The sequence below is a fragment of the Phyllopteryx taeniolatus genome, chromosome 12, assembly GCF_024500385.1.
Source record: "Phyllopteryx taeniolatus isolate TA_2022b chromosome 12, UOR_Ptae_1.2, whole genome shotgun sequence".
Taxonomy (NCBI): domain Eukaryota; kingdom Metazoa; phylum Chordata; class Actinopteri; order Syngnathiformes; family Syngnathidae; genus Phyllopteryx; species Phyllopteryx taeniolatus.
In genome coordinates, this window is record NC_084513.1 from 14,651,604 (window position 1) to 14,664,966 (window position 13,363).

Consider the following 13,363-nt stretch of genomic DNA (forward strand, 5'->3'; position numbering starts at 1 on the left):
TTAATGTACATTGCTCACTCCACAGCCAAGGTGAGCAACAAAGATAAACCGGGTCAGTGTTCAAATCAGACTGACTGTTGTCACACTCCTTTATGTCATTAGACACTCTGAGACTGGTGGGGTCTGAGCTGTCATTTAACAGCTACATTATGCAAGTGTGTGTGCGTGCGTGTAGAAGCAAGAGAGAGAGAGAGCTATAGTTTAAGGCACCACAGGTTGGTTGTGGCACCACTCAAAACTGACAGCAATCATTTTGTAATCTGGTCAAACTGGGCCCCTACCAGAAGAACCCTGGCCTGTTCCCCTTCACGAAACAGTTTAAGGAGGCTGCACTTAGGTTACTCATGGATTTTAAAATATCGCAGTGGTGCGCCAAGGTTTAAAATATTCAACTGACACTTCATTTGTGAGCTGCTCTGCTGTTTATTGCCTCCAGGCTGTTAAAAGGGGAATAGCGATGGGTAGACGCACAGACAGGTGTCAACACTGCAGGCAGCTTCTATCACTTTGCCCTCTTATCATTCGCATGTACGTCGCATAGACTTATAGGAGTGCAAAAAGATGACATTTGGGAATGAACTAGCGATTTGTACAGTATGTGAAGCCTCCTGCTTTATGAAAGCAGCGTGTCCTTGATGTGTCCTTCGCACCCTCCACTTTGGAATACACTGTATATGCAAATGTTTAAACTATCCTGATTTGAGGGCTCTCTGGAGGGAGATGTGAGAATGCCAATCATATTTCCCTCAAATTTAATAGCTTTATGGGTCACGTGATAGCACGCATGCTGGCACTGGAGTCCAATATGCCTGTAATATTGAGACGTCCATTAACCGTGGGCAATATGGGTGTGGAAGAGAACATCATTAAGTAGCACTGGATGTAGCAGGTTGACTAGATGGAAAAAAAAAACAAAAACCTTCCTGATGTCAAAGGGAATAGATTGCATGAAACGCATATTCATGATATGGAGTTGGAGACATAATGCAAGAAAGATTCCAAAGAAGCCAAATAGAGATAACCCAGTTAAGTGGTATGTAAAATGCCCATGTGGAAACCTCCCCTGAGACCAAGAGGAACTGAACATGAACTAATGCTGCAGCACCCCCCCCCCCCCCCCCCCCCGCCCAAAAAAAAGTGGAGAGGCGGGAAAGGGGGGACAATATTGTCAAATCGAGGAAAACATCGCTGGTTCCTGACCTTAAGAGACTCGCGTGCTTCCTATACCGCAATGTCACTGACGGTCATTGCTCGACCCGAGCCCGCCTTGACGTGCATCCTGATGACATCTTTCTCACTATTCCGCACTGACGGGGGGTCTGCAACATGTCGAAATTGTAATTAGGTGGTGGGTGTTGCGCTTAAGTTGGAAAAGGGGTGATTGTGGTTGACGCACGGCGCGCGCACACATTGACACTTAACTTAAAAGAAGGGGAAAAAACAACCACACGCACACACAATTTTTAAAAGAAACGAGCAGACTCACAGGGTGACCCCGGGCTCCTCCATGTGTGATATCCTTTCCCCCTTCTTTTTTGTTTGTTTGTTTGTTTGTTTGAAATAAAGGAATCCTCAGATGCCGTGGTCGCAGTCTACGTCCCTGCAAATGTACCAAAGGATCACGTAGAGGATGAGGAGTATGGCGAAGATGAAGAGCGCGACGAGGATGGCCTTGGTCACCGGAGAGATGAGCGACTGCATGTCAGGAGCAGAACCCGGGGCAGGAGCTGCGTGGCTCTCCGCGTCCCTTCCGTCCTCGGTCTGCTGTCTCTCCTCCTCTCCGGTGGCAACTGTTGAAGCGGACGGAGCCCCGGGCTACATACACGCACACGCGCACACGCACACGCACGATGCAGGAGATCCACTCAGCGAGTCAAGCGTGGTAGGGGCTTCCCCTCACTAAAGACGGCGCAAGGGGGGGTGGCGGCGGTGGTGAGTGGGTGGGCTGTCTGTCCTCACTTCCACTCTCACGACGGTGGGCAGAGACGAGGAGTGTGGTGACAGCTCACAATCGCAGACAGCGGCTGCCTTGTGAGCGCCACACGGGGGCTTAAGATGCAAAAGATAAGTTTCTTCGCCACATGGGGGATGGAGATGTGCTCGTGTGCTGCGAACAGGTTGATTAGAATTCCTCGTGGCGCGTGTGTGCGCCATAAGCACTCGAACTGCCATAACATTAGGTACACCTGCAGCGGCCCCCCCCCCCCCCCCCCCAAAAAAGCTGTGTCAAAAACAAACATTCACACAATCATGTTCACATTTACACTGACACACTTTTATTGTTGTGGTTGTAGCTGCGTTGAGCTGCATTGCACCACACTTGGATGTGTTTGCAACATTTGGATTATCTGTCAGAAGGTTTCAATATTAGAAAAACAGATCCAATGCAGTTACCCCCAGATTCAACACACGCTGAGGGATGTTTCTCATATTGTGGTGAACTGTTACACGGTCAAAATATTAGAGAAGCACAGCAGTGTTGCAGTGCAAATGTACAGCAATGCAAACCGCAATAATAAACATTGTTAAATGAATGCAACTATTATAACCCCCTCAATCCTATTTATTTAGTTTTAATTTTGTTTCTTGTGCATGCATTATTGTGTGAACACTGTTGCTGTCACAATTTAATTTCCGCTCACAGGATTAATAAAGTATATATCCATCCATTATCCATCTGTGCATCATGAGCACACAGTATCTTTGGAAAGTATTTGTTTCGTTTGTTTTTTTTACATTAGAAGTGACTGTATAAAAACAAACCTCTCCACTTTGCGCAATTTATATGTTTGAATGAGGTTAGTAGTGCCATAAATACAATCAAAAGCAAACATGTATGGGTAATTTAACAACAAACATGCACAACAGATTGAAAATATAAAACAAGAGGACAAATTAAAAACATACGAGTCACAACATTGGGTCCTCACAATCTAGATCAGTAATTTTCAGTGTGGTACCAATACCACGAGTGGTGCACAGGCTCTCTCTGGTGGTACGAGAAAGAATCACTAAAATAAATCTAAATACAATTTTACATTTAACATGCAATAGAATCAAATATATTAGAATCAAGCTCATAGCTATGCATAATGTATGTTTAAACCTTTTTTTTAATCCAGTAGTGTATATTTTGTTTTACCTTTCCAGTACACTTTTAAGTAAAGTTATATTTAACTTTTTAAGTATTTTATTGTTGGTCATTATAGTGGTGCTTTTTTTTTTTTTTTTTAAAGTGAAGATCCAATAGAAGTCAAAATCATGGATGTGTTCATGTTCATATTTTGTTTTACCTTTCCAGTACACTTTTAAGTAAAGTTATATTTAACTTTTTAAGTATTTTATTGTTGGTCATTATAGTGGTGCTTTTTTTTTTTAAAGTGAAGATCCAATAGAAGTCAAAATCATGGATGTGTTCATTAAATGTTACAAACTCGCTGTCATTGCATACATATCGAATATTATTACCAGAATTTTGACTGTCTTAATAAATAAGTAATATGACCAGTGAGGAAGTAGAAATGTTGAATAAAACAGCAACAGCAGTAATTAATACCAAGCTGTTCAGCACACTAATACATACAAACCACCCGGTGGCGACAAATCCATATTTTCAGGTGTCCGTGAAACGTGAGACATTTGATTATTCCGCACACTGAGTACACTGTAGTTTTGCATAGCAATCATGACAGCTAAGCGGGCGTAAAGGACGAGTTGCAGGTAAGAAGCGAGTGTAACTATCATCTTATGTGCCAACTGAGACTTAGGGTATCGTGTGAGCGTCGGCGAGCTAGCGAGTTATCGAGTTTTACTAACCGAGTACTGTACAATATGGGCCTATTGAGCGAAGTGAGTAAGGAAACGTAAGGCGCTACTAGCTCTCAAAGTGAAGCGCACCTCTGGGCAGGTAATGCAAGCGGATGCTGTTAATCGTGAGTTAAACAAAAAAAAGCTACGTTTAGCGGTCAATTGTTGCATGTGAAGAGAAACAAAATAAGTGGATATAAGCACAGTTAACATTAAACTAGCTGCAACTTGCTAGCAGCTAGCAAACTCCCCTGATGCAGGCCCGTCTAGTAGCGTCAACATCCGTGAGCATTTTCCGGCCACTCTTTCAAAATAAAACGCAAACTGTAACGTGTTTTACAGAAGACCCTCTTTGGGTTTCATATTTTAATATAAACGTGTCTATTAGTAATAAACTAGGATCATATTTCATAAAATAATTTCAAATAACCAATTTTGTTCTGACGTTTAGTTGTGAAAGTTTTTATTTTGAAAGATCACTCAGTGTTTCCGCAGTGGTTTTCTAAATTTGGATGTGACGGCGTTTACCAGCAATGCTAACCAGCTAACTAGTCAGTCCTAACCTACTTTACATGAACAACATACAGAGGTTGGCAACACACATGGAAACAAGTGGCTGCCGTCTTTCCATTTGCCATTCTTTCACCCGGGTCAGTCTTTACTTGCTGTACGGTTGTCACACGTCTGCCAAGTGTCCCATGAGCTAACTTAGCAAACGCGAACGGTTTAAGATTGATGGCTCGATCGCAAGTTAGCATTGGTTGTGTCTCGTTTTAGAAACGTAAAAACAAGCGGAATGTTGAAATTACAAAGTGTCTAGCCAGATGCTGTTGTCAGCGCCCCTGAAAACATGCAAATACCAACTTGTACGGAATACTCAATGTTTTATTTAAATCTTAGGAGCATGTTTGCATAACTTATTCAACATTGTGCAGTCATATCTTTTCGATCAATAGCAGGAACAAACAATTTCAGTGATACTTCGCAGTTCTCATTATGCAGAACAGTTTGTGAGATGAGACGATTCAATTAAAAATTGGTGACCTGTTACATAATTTTCCACTTGTTTGTGGATCTGCACGACATGGATGGGTGTGCGTGGTGTAATTCTCTTGGGAGAAACATTTTAGTCTATGAAGACCACAGCACCCTAGTGGTTGGCCCATCTGCCCCACTGTTTTGAGGTTGTGGGTTCGAATTTCTGCTCTGGCCTTCCTGCTAGAGTTTGCATGTTCTCTCTGCTTGCGTGGGTTTTGGCTGGGTACTCTGGCTTCCTCCCACATTCGAAAAACAAGCACGTTAGGTCCATTGAAGATTCAAAAGTGTCCATAGGTGTGAATGCCCGTGACTGTCCTACCACAGCTGGAATAGGCTCCAGCTTTACCATGACCCGAATTAGGACAAGTGTTATAGAAAACGGATGTATGCATGACCACAGTAACCTGCACTGCAAATATCAGACTTTCATACTACACAATGTTACCTCATGTATCTTATTCTTACAGAGTCAGTTGCTACTCTATGTAAGATGAACACTGAGGACAGGTTGGAGGGCATGCTGTTTAAGTGTAGCAGCGGAGGGATTGACAGCGGAGGGAGAGTCGGACTGGTGATGACTCTCGGGGAACGATCGCTGGCAGACCACCCGTTGTTGGCAGAAGATGACGAGGATGAAGATGAAGATGAGAACTTGACCGTGAGCTCGCTAGTGACTCACGACCTGGTACCTCCGGAGCAGCTGATGATGCAGGAGATGTCCAAGAACAGTGGAGGAGGTGATGAAGAGGGAGGAGCCGAGATGGGGGTGCACTTCCCCCTGAAGCTCACCCATAAATTGCCCTGCTTGCCTGTGAGTTCATGCTGGTTAAAAACTTCAGAAAATATGTCACTGATATACAGCAGCACTGTGCAAAAGTTGTACGACACTATTAGATTTTTTGGGTTTTAGCAATGCTATCATAAAAACACTTGCTCTATCTGTAAACAAAAGTGAATATATATTTTTGTTTGTCCGTAGGCACGGTGGTCGACTGGTTAGAGCGTCTGCCTCACAGTTCTGAGGTCTGGGGTTCAATCCCCGACCCCGCCTGTGTGGAGTTTGCATGTTCTCCCCGTGCCTGCGTGGGTTTTCTCCGGGCACTCCGGTTTCCTCCCACATCCCAAAAACATGCATGGTAGGTTAATTGAAGACTCTAAATTGCCCGTAGGTGTGAATGTGAGTGGGAATGGTTCTTTGTTTATATGTGCCCTGCGATTGGCTGGCAACCAGTACAGGGTGTACCCCGCCTCCTGCCCGATGATAGCTGGGATTGGCTCCAGCACTCCCGCAACCCTTGTGAGGATAAGCGGCTCAGGAAACGGATGGATGGATGTTTGTCCGTATGTTAATTAGAAGCTACTTCCTGATAAATAAAAAACAAAGCTAGCGATTACATTTTCATTTCTACTTTTGTTAGCTCTTAGGTCAAACAGTTTTCTCCGTAAGAAATAATGACAATTGAATTTCTTTGATGATATAATGAGTCGACGTCATGCATCGTTTTTAACTCTCGTACAAATTAATTCTGGGCAGCTTTAGGGGCATTCAACTATACTTAAGTGTTATGTTAAACAAACTACAACATACTATATTTGTATTGGTTTAGACTGATTAAAACATTTCTGGTTATTTACTGAGTTCCCGAGATAGTACACCAAACACCAACTTGTAGTCAAACACGGGGACTGCAAATATTGACATTCACCCATTATGAATGTTATCTTATCAGCAAGTTCACAGTCAATACAAACACAGGTATTATTTTCCCCAGTCTGGAATAAAAAATGTTTTATCACAAAAGTTTTGTTCTCATCCGGTATCTGTCTTTACAAGAGAAAAAAAATAAAATAAAACAGTGGCACATTCGCAGGCTGTCAAGCACAATCTTGGTGAATAAGCAGCCTGGGAAAAGTAATGCCAGACTGCTCTGTCATGCATTGTGATGCCTCCATTCCACAATGTTGTGAAAGAGAGAGCAGGGCTCGAAGTTTACCGATTGCAGATTGCCCGTGGAAAGTCAAAAATACTCACAGGCAAGCTAGCAAAACATACAACATGTGGACCTCTGCTTCGCGAAGCCAGCGTCCTGGCTCGCAGCGGCCACCACCGGGAAGTCCCGTGAATCGTATCTCTATGTGTTGCCGCCACTGCCGCCCCCTCTCCTCCACTGAATTTCTTAAGCATATTTAACTGCATCACTCTTTAGTGGTACACTAGTGAGTCGCAAGTCATGGTTGAATGAACATCACACAGAGAGGGAATAATGATTCTAACTCCCGTTAAAAAAATATACTTCTGCAATTACATTCCATTAATCACAAAAAATGAAATAATAAAATAGGTCCACTCGTTATCACTGCAAAAATAAATCATCTTCCATACAGTACTTTCCTCTCTTCAAAGGTAATGTCTACATTTCAAATAAAAACATATCACAGAGGCTGCTCAGAAAAATAAATCATTTTACAATATCACTAAGCGGAGAAAAAGAAACTAAGGGTCCTATAATTATTTTGTTTATTGTTACTTGGCTGTTTCTAAACCTGCGTTGCCTTGAAGAGTGTTCCTGCAGGGGCTTAATTGAACCATTTGCCATTGCTTCTCTGATTTGTTCACAAGTCCTTGCTCACTTTTAAGGCATCTTCATGATTGGTTAATTTTCCTCAGCATGCATCGCATTTGTTTGAGTCATGGAGTTTGCTAAATGTCCTCTCTGTCTATGCTCCTTCTGTTACAGCTCAACATTAAGCAAGAATTAAAATTGACTGAGCAGCCACTCCAGCTAAAGAAGGACAAAAAAGCAGTCAAGGACCTGATAGTGTGTCCCAAGAAGAAGAAAAGGAAACAGCGCTCACCAGCAAAGGTAAGAACGAGGCAGAAAATTGACACCCCTCTGTTAGCCAAGTACGTATTTATATGGTAGAGGCAATTTCCCAAAAATTGCAACATATACTAATGTGTTGTATGGTTCAATTTGTGGTTATAGATTCTAAGCATTAATGAGGACGGTTCATTTGGCATACAAAGCCCCAAGTGCCATGTTTGTATTCACTGTAATGCAGCATTCAGAACCAACTACCATCTACAGAGGCATGTCTTTATTCACACAGGTATGACAGTGTGTAAAAAAGAACTGAAGAATTATAACTAGTATAAGATATCAAGATCTTAGATTAAATCTGCCCATATTTATTTTGTGAAATTGTAGGTGAGAAACCATTTCAGTGCAGCCAGTGTGACATGCGCTTCATTCAGAAATACCTTCTTCAGAGACATGAGAAAATCCACACCGGTGAGTGTTACAACCCAACAATTTTACCTTGACGTTATTGATCTAAGTTGGTCATGTTGTATTTTTTGTATATTCTTATACTTAGGTGAGAAGCCTTTCCGCTGCGATGAGTGTGGTATGAAGTTCATCCAGAAATATCACATGGAGAGACACAAGCGGACACACAGTGGGGAGAAGCCCTACCAATGCGACTACTGTCACCAGGTTACTTTTGTGGCTGCTTTCATGTGGTGGTGTAATGTATGATGAGAATTTGGGGCAAAAGGGAGCATGGATCAAATTACTCTGTCCTCAAATAGTGGGCTCCACTCTTAATAGATCCCTCAAATAGTCCCTGGATCTGTTGGCTACATGCCAAGGTAGCTGTTATCCCTTTTACCCTGGCCATATTTCCACAAGGCGGTTCAGTACGGTACAGCCTGATTTGGTTATTGTTTCCACTGCTGGTCCTAATAACACACAGTTCTAATTGAAAATGGTTCAGCTTTATTCTTTAGAGCAGTGGTTCTATAAAATGCAATAGCAAAGTGTTTGAAACTAAACCTTTCTAAATGATTCAATTAAGGATGCACCGAAAATGTGTTTGCTGAAAATGGTATAAAAGTGCGTTTTCAGTGTTTTGACCGAAATACGTTTGTCACCGAAAAAAAAAAAACAGCGGAAACAGAATGTTATGATGACGCAAACAAAAACCTTTAAAGCAAGCACTCTGGGCGGACTTAGTAGTGTGAAACCCCAGTCTCTGTGTGAAATATGGGCCTGTTTAATTGAATGTAAAGCTGATACACTTGCAGAAGGCCATGACTTATATTCTGTTGAATGAATGGCAACGGGTGGAAACATAGGTAAATTGTACCTGCATTTAATTATTCTGCCTGTTACTATGTATTGCTGGCATAGCTAGATGAAGAAAGATATTTTCGGAATTAATATTAATTTTCAGACAAAGTTAATTCAATTGGATAATTTCGCATGACACCACTGATGATATTCCACGGCACCTTGGTTAGGAACTACTGCTTTTAACAAACCATCCCATGGTAATGGGGTTGAAAAGAAAGAAGTCGCAAAATTAATACGACATATGATAAACAATTATTTCTACCTCCAACTGCCCTGCATTATGAAAAAAGCTTCCCATGAATATGAAAAATGAACTTGGCCACTATTTTAAGAAGTACGGTATCAATATTATATGTTTGAACTTTAGTCATCCTTTACTTTTGAGAGCCACAGTACAATAATTGTTATTTTATCCTCCACAGTACTTTTCCAGAACTGACCGTGTTTTAAAGCACAGAAGAATGTGCCATGAAAACCGAGAGAGAAAGAGCAACAAGGCTGCCAGTAAAAGTGGAGTGCTGCATGAATCAGATGGTTTAAGCCCATTTCTCACCAAAGAGTGCACATTACCCAAGAAAAAACGGCAAAAGTGTGCGGACAAGTCCGACAGTTCTGGCTCTTCCAATGCTGGCCGAGTAGAAGAGCTCACTGCCACTGTTAAAGAAAATGAAATGAAAGAGGAAGAGAGACTAAATAAAAGTGATGTTATGCCTCTTTTTGCTGTGTCCTCCAAAGTCAAACACGAGTATGTGATTGGGGAATACTCTGTGGAGCTTCCAGAGGAAACTACCAGCCAACACCAAGATGAAGACTTGTCACCAGAGGAGGCAGCAACCCCTAAACTAGTCCTAAAGAAGGTATCTAAGAGGAGCCTTAAACAATCCAGTGATCAGGCTTCTTGCCTAGCAACTCTGTCCTCATTTGAGGAAAACAATAAAGTCACACATTATACCTTTGAAATCGTGGACAAGCAAAGCCTTTTAGATGAAGTGAGCAACACAGAATCAGTGGAAACTCCAGCAAAGCCTGCGGCTAGCAGCACAAACTATGACGACGCCATGCAGTTCCTCAAGAAGAAACGCTACCTTCAAGCAGCGGTGGCCAACAACAGTCGCGATTACAGCTTGAACACGAGCACCATCTCCTCTCAGCCAACTGTTACTCAAAGTGTGGTATCGGCAGTCATTGACGAAACGGTCCCTGCCACCATTCTGGAACCGCAGCCTATTAACACAGAGATTAAGGCTACTCATGACAGGAATGTGTTGCCAGACGAGGTTCTTCAGACTCTGTTGGACCACTACTCCAACAAAGCTAACGGCCAATCCGAAATTTCCTTTAGCGTGGCTGATACAGAGGTTACGTCAAGCATATCCATTAATTCCTCAGATGGCAGCCCAGCGGAGAGCCTTGGCGCTGCCAGTGCTCCGACTCAGCCACCAACTGAGAAAGCTACTCTCTTGCAAGAATATTCCAAATTTCTCCAGCAAGCGTTGGAGAGGACCAGTCAGAACGACAGCTACCTGACGAGCCAGAGTCTCAGCTTGGTCACGGAAAACCCAACCTTAGCGGGGCAGCCACTGTTCTCCACCGAGAAACAGTTACCTTCTCCCAGTAGGTTCAAATCTGGGACGAGCTCCCCATTGAGATCCACTATAGAGAAACCTCACTTTGGACTACTAGTCGGGGACTCTCAGCACTCATTTTCATTTTCAGGTGATGAAACCACTCCCCCTTCGACAGTGTCCCCCTCTGAGGAGGACTTCCTGGAACAGGTGTCATCTTCCAAAAAGACAGACTCCTCTCAAGCGATACTGCAGACATTTCAGATTAACACGTTTGATCCAAACTTCAAGTCTAATTTCCAGACCTCGAGATCTGGTTCCTCTTCACAGTTTACAGGTGCCAATGGACAAGTAAGTCTACGAGGCCACAGCACAGAATTCTCAGAGTTTTCATTAGTTAGAGTGACTGAGACCAGGTCCCAGCTGAACTCCTCCCCAGATGTTTCATCAAGTGAAACCTTTGGTTGAAAAGAAGTGTGGTGCGATTCCTATGTTAATAATTTCTGCAGCACTTTATCCCATTTCACCAAAGCACATCTCATTGCATTTAAATACTTTCTTTAGGCATGTTGTTGGAGAAAAAAACAATATTTTCATGCTCTTGCTAAAGTGGTAAATATGGAAAAATTGGAAGTTCCCCTTTAAAAATGTTGAAATTTGCATTGAGAGATTAGGTGGTCAAAGCTTAATATAAGAGAGTAAACATTTATGCCATATTGGTATACATATTTATGTTTTTGTCACTTTTGCTTGCACACACTAAAAACAGGCTTGATTTTTTTTTCTGTTAGCTACCTCCCTTAGTTGATCAGTGATGAAACAGTGAAGATATATTTTTTTTTAAAATCACGTTAAATCTTTTTAAATCCAGCTGTACAACTGCTCACAAGTTGCCTGCTGAGATGACACCATTGCTTTGAACTTGTAAATGATTCTTTGTTGCCACTTTACCTGAAATGCATGCATCATCACGGTGTGTCCTGAATGGAAAACGTTCAACAGGATTTAAGGTTTAGCCATCCAATTGGGAGTTTTGTTACATTTGTCCATTGACAGGTTGAATTTCATCTAAAAACAGATAGAGCCCATCCATCCATTTCTTTTTACCATTGCCAATTGTTTAACAAGGTTGTATCAAACTGGAAAGAATACAGAAGTCTCTTACTCCCACAAGAACTAGATGTCATGTGGTTGCTCACTTCCTGAAAGTATTTTTTTAGTGAAATGACTTAAAAGGATTGTGCTTCTGACATCTGCACAATTTGCACATTTTTCACCAAAAAAAAAAAAGAATGTATTAGTTTTTATCACAGTGTCAAAAATCCTGTAATTAAGAAAATGTTTTTATGACCCATCATGAAATATTTGAAATTTAGACAATTCTTCTGTTTGCGGAAACAACCATGTGATGGAAACCCCTTATGTTGAGGTTATACATTCTAAAAGAGCAAAATAAATACACAGCGTACAAGTACAGAATAATAATTGGGCTAGCTGTTGGTTTAAACGTTTCAACAGAGATGTCTTTTTAGACCATACTTTGCTGAAAGCGTATGATTTTTAATCAAATGGTTGAATGACTTTTCCTGTGTAAATCGTTCTTGAGGAGTTACAAAGTGATGCTTAAGGTGCTATTGAAACACTGATCTTTATACCATCATATTAAGTTCCATTGACAGTCAGGGACAGACAGCACCAACAATAATCATCAAATATTGTATTTTTCCTTTAACATTCCCTTTATACAGTATATGTATATCCTGTAAATATATTGTATATTTTTTAGTTCTGATGAGTACACTTATAGCTTTGTGTTGCTGAGAAGATGGCTTGTGCAAGACTTGTTTCTTTCTAGGGGCATTTTTTATTTTATTTTTTGCAAAATTGATTACATTTGACAATGAATTAGTTCCCTTATGAGATTTGTATATAAAGGATGTAATCAGTGATTATCAGAGGAAATCTTTTCTTCACTCTGTGTTGATGACAGGTTACGGTGAATTTAGTTATTCTTGTAAATTCATGCAGTGGATTGGACATTTTGATGGCTTTTACTGTACACTCTCCCCCATAAAACACATGGCACTAAAATCTGCTTGAAAGTACATTTGTGGTTGTAAATGCCCTTTATAAGTCACTTTTAAGCACAATAGAGATGAATAATTATTGTACTTGTAAAAAACAAATCAACTTGAATTGTTTGACTATTTGAAATTATCATGCAGTTAAAAAAGATGCATTTTTTTTTTTTTAGTTTCCTGAATTAAAAGATTAGCACTATGTGTTTCCCCCCCTTTTTGACCATAAGTGCCCTTGTATAAGAAAACTACAAGTTCTGTATAAAAACATCTGGATTATGTCTTTTTAAATGAAAAAAATATATACTATTTTTGAACCATGAAATTTAAGGCACTGATATGTATGGCATATCATATGCACTCACGATACACAATTGTTTCTGTGAAAGTGGTTTGTGTGAACTTACTTCGAATATGAATGTGAATCTATGAGTCTGACATTTATGGCAATTTATCATAAATAACTTCATGCTTCACTGTGGGAACTATTAAATCAAAAAAGGTTTATTTGCATGGTCACAAAGTTGTTGGATCAAGTGAACTTGTTTGAAGAATGGCGTGTAGTTTTAATTGTAGCAGATTAATTTCAGTCAAGTCACCCCATACTGTTAGAATTTTGCAATATATGATGATTTGTAAACAATCTGATTAAGTTCTCTTGATTGTTGTGTCATGTCCATGTGAATAAAATCTTTCCCTAAAAAATACATTGGAATTTGTGGCTTTGATTTTCTGTTTT

The 13,363-nt window shown here is 40.9% G+C and overlaps 2 protein-coding genes across 4 annotated transcripts in view; one reads left to right on the forward strand and one right to left on the reverse strand.

Moving 5' to 3' along the window:
- Positions 1-1,627, reverse strand: part of LOC133486795 (dehydrogenase/reductase SDR family member on chromosome X-like) — a 39,173-nt gene extending 37,546 nt beyond the window's left edge. The window contains exons 1-2 of one of the 2 annotated variants that reach the window (XM_061792446.1): positions 1,487-1,625; positions 1,201-1,319 (exon numbers count right to left, since the gene is read on the reverse strand). The gene's annotated coding sequence lies outside the window, so the exon portion shown is untranslated. Of the gene's footprint in view, positions 1-1,200; positions 1,320-1,486 lie in introns of both variants that reach the window. The other variant, XM_061792445.1, reaches the window with a different exon arrangement.
- A 1,976-nt stretch (positions 1,628-3,603) lies between these two features.
- On the forward strand, positions 3,604-13,331 carry znf148 (zinc finger protein 148). 2 transcript variants are annotated; one of them, XM_061792642.1, is made up of 7 exons: positions 3,604-3,720; positions 5,313-5,656; positions 7,584-7,709; positions 7,833-7,956; positions 8,055-8,138; positions 8,224-8,342; positions 9,404-13,331. In XM_061792642.1, exons 2-7 carry the CDS (start codon positions 5,336-5,338, stop codon positions 11,012-11,014), a joined length of 2,385 nt encoding a protein of 794 aa, XP_061648626.1. In that variant the 5' UTR covers positions 3,604-3,720; positions 5,313-5,335; the 3' UTR covers positions 11,015-13,331. The 2 variants fall into 2 exon arrangements, with proteins under 2 accessions (XP_061648626.1, XP_061648628.1); XM_061792644.1 differs by lacking the exon at positions 3,604-3,720 and adding an exon at positions 3,743-4,457.
- The last annotated feature ends 32 nt before the right edge of the window (positions 13,332-13,363 follow it).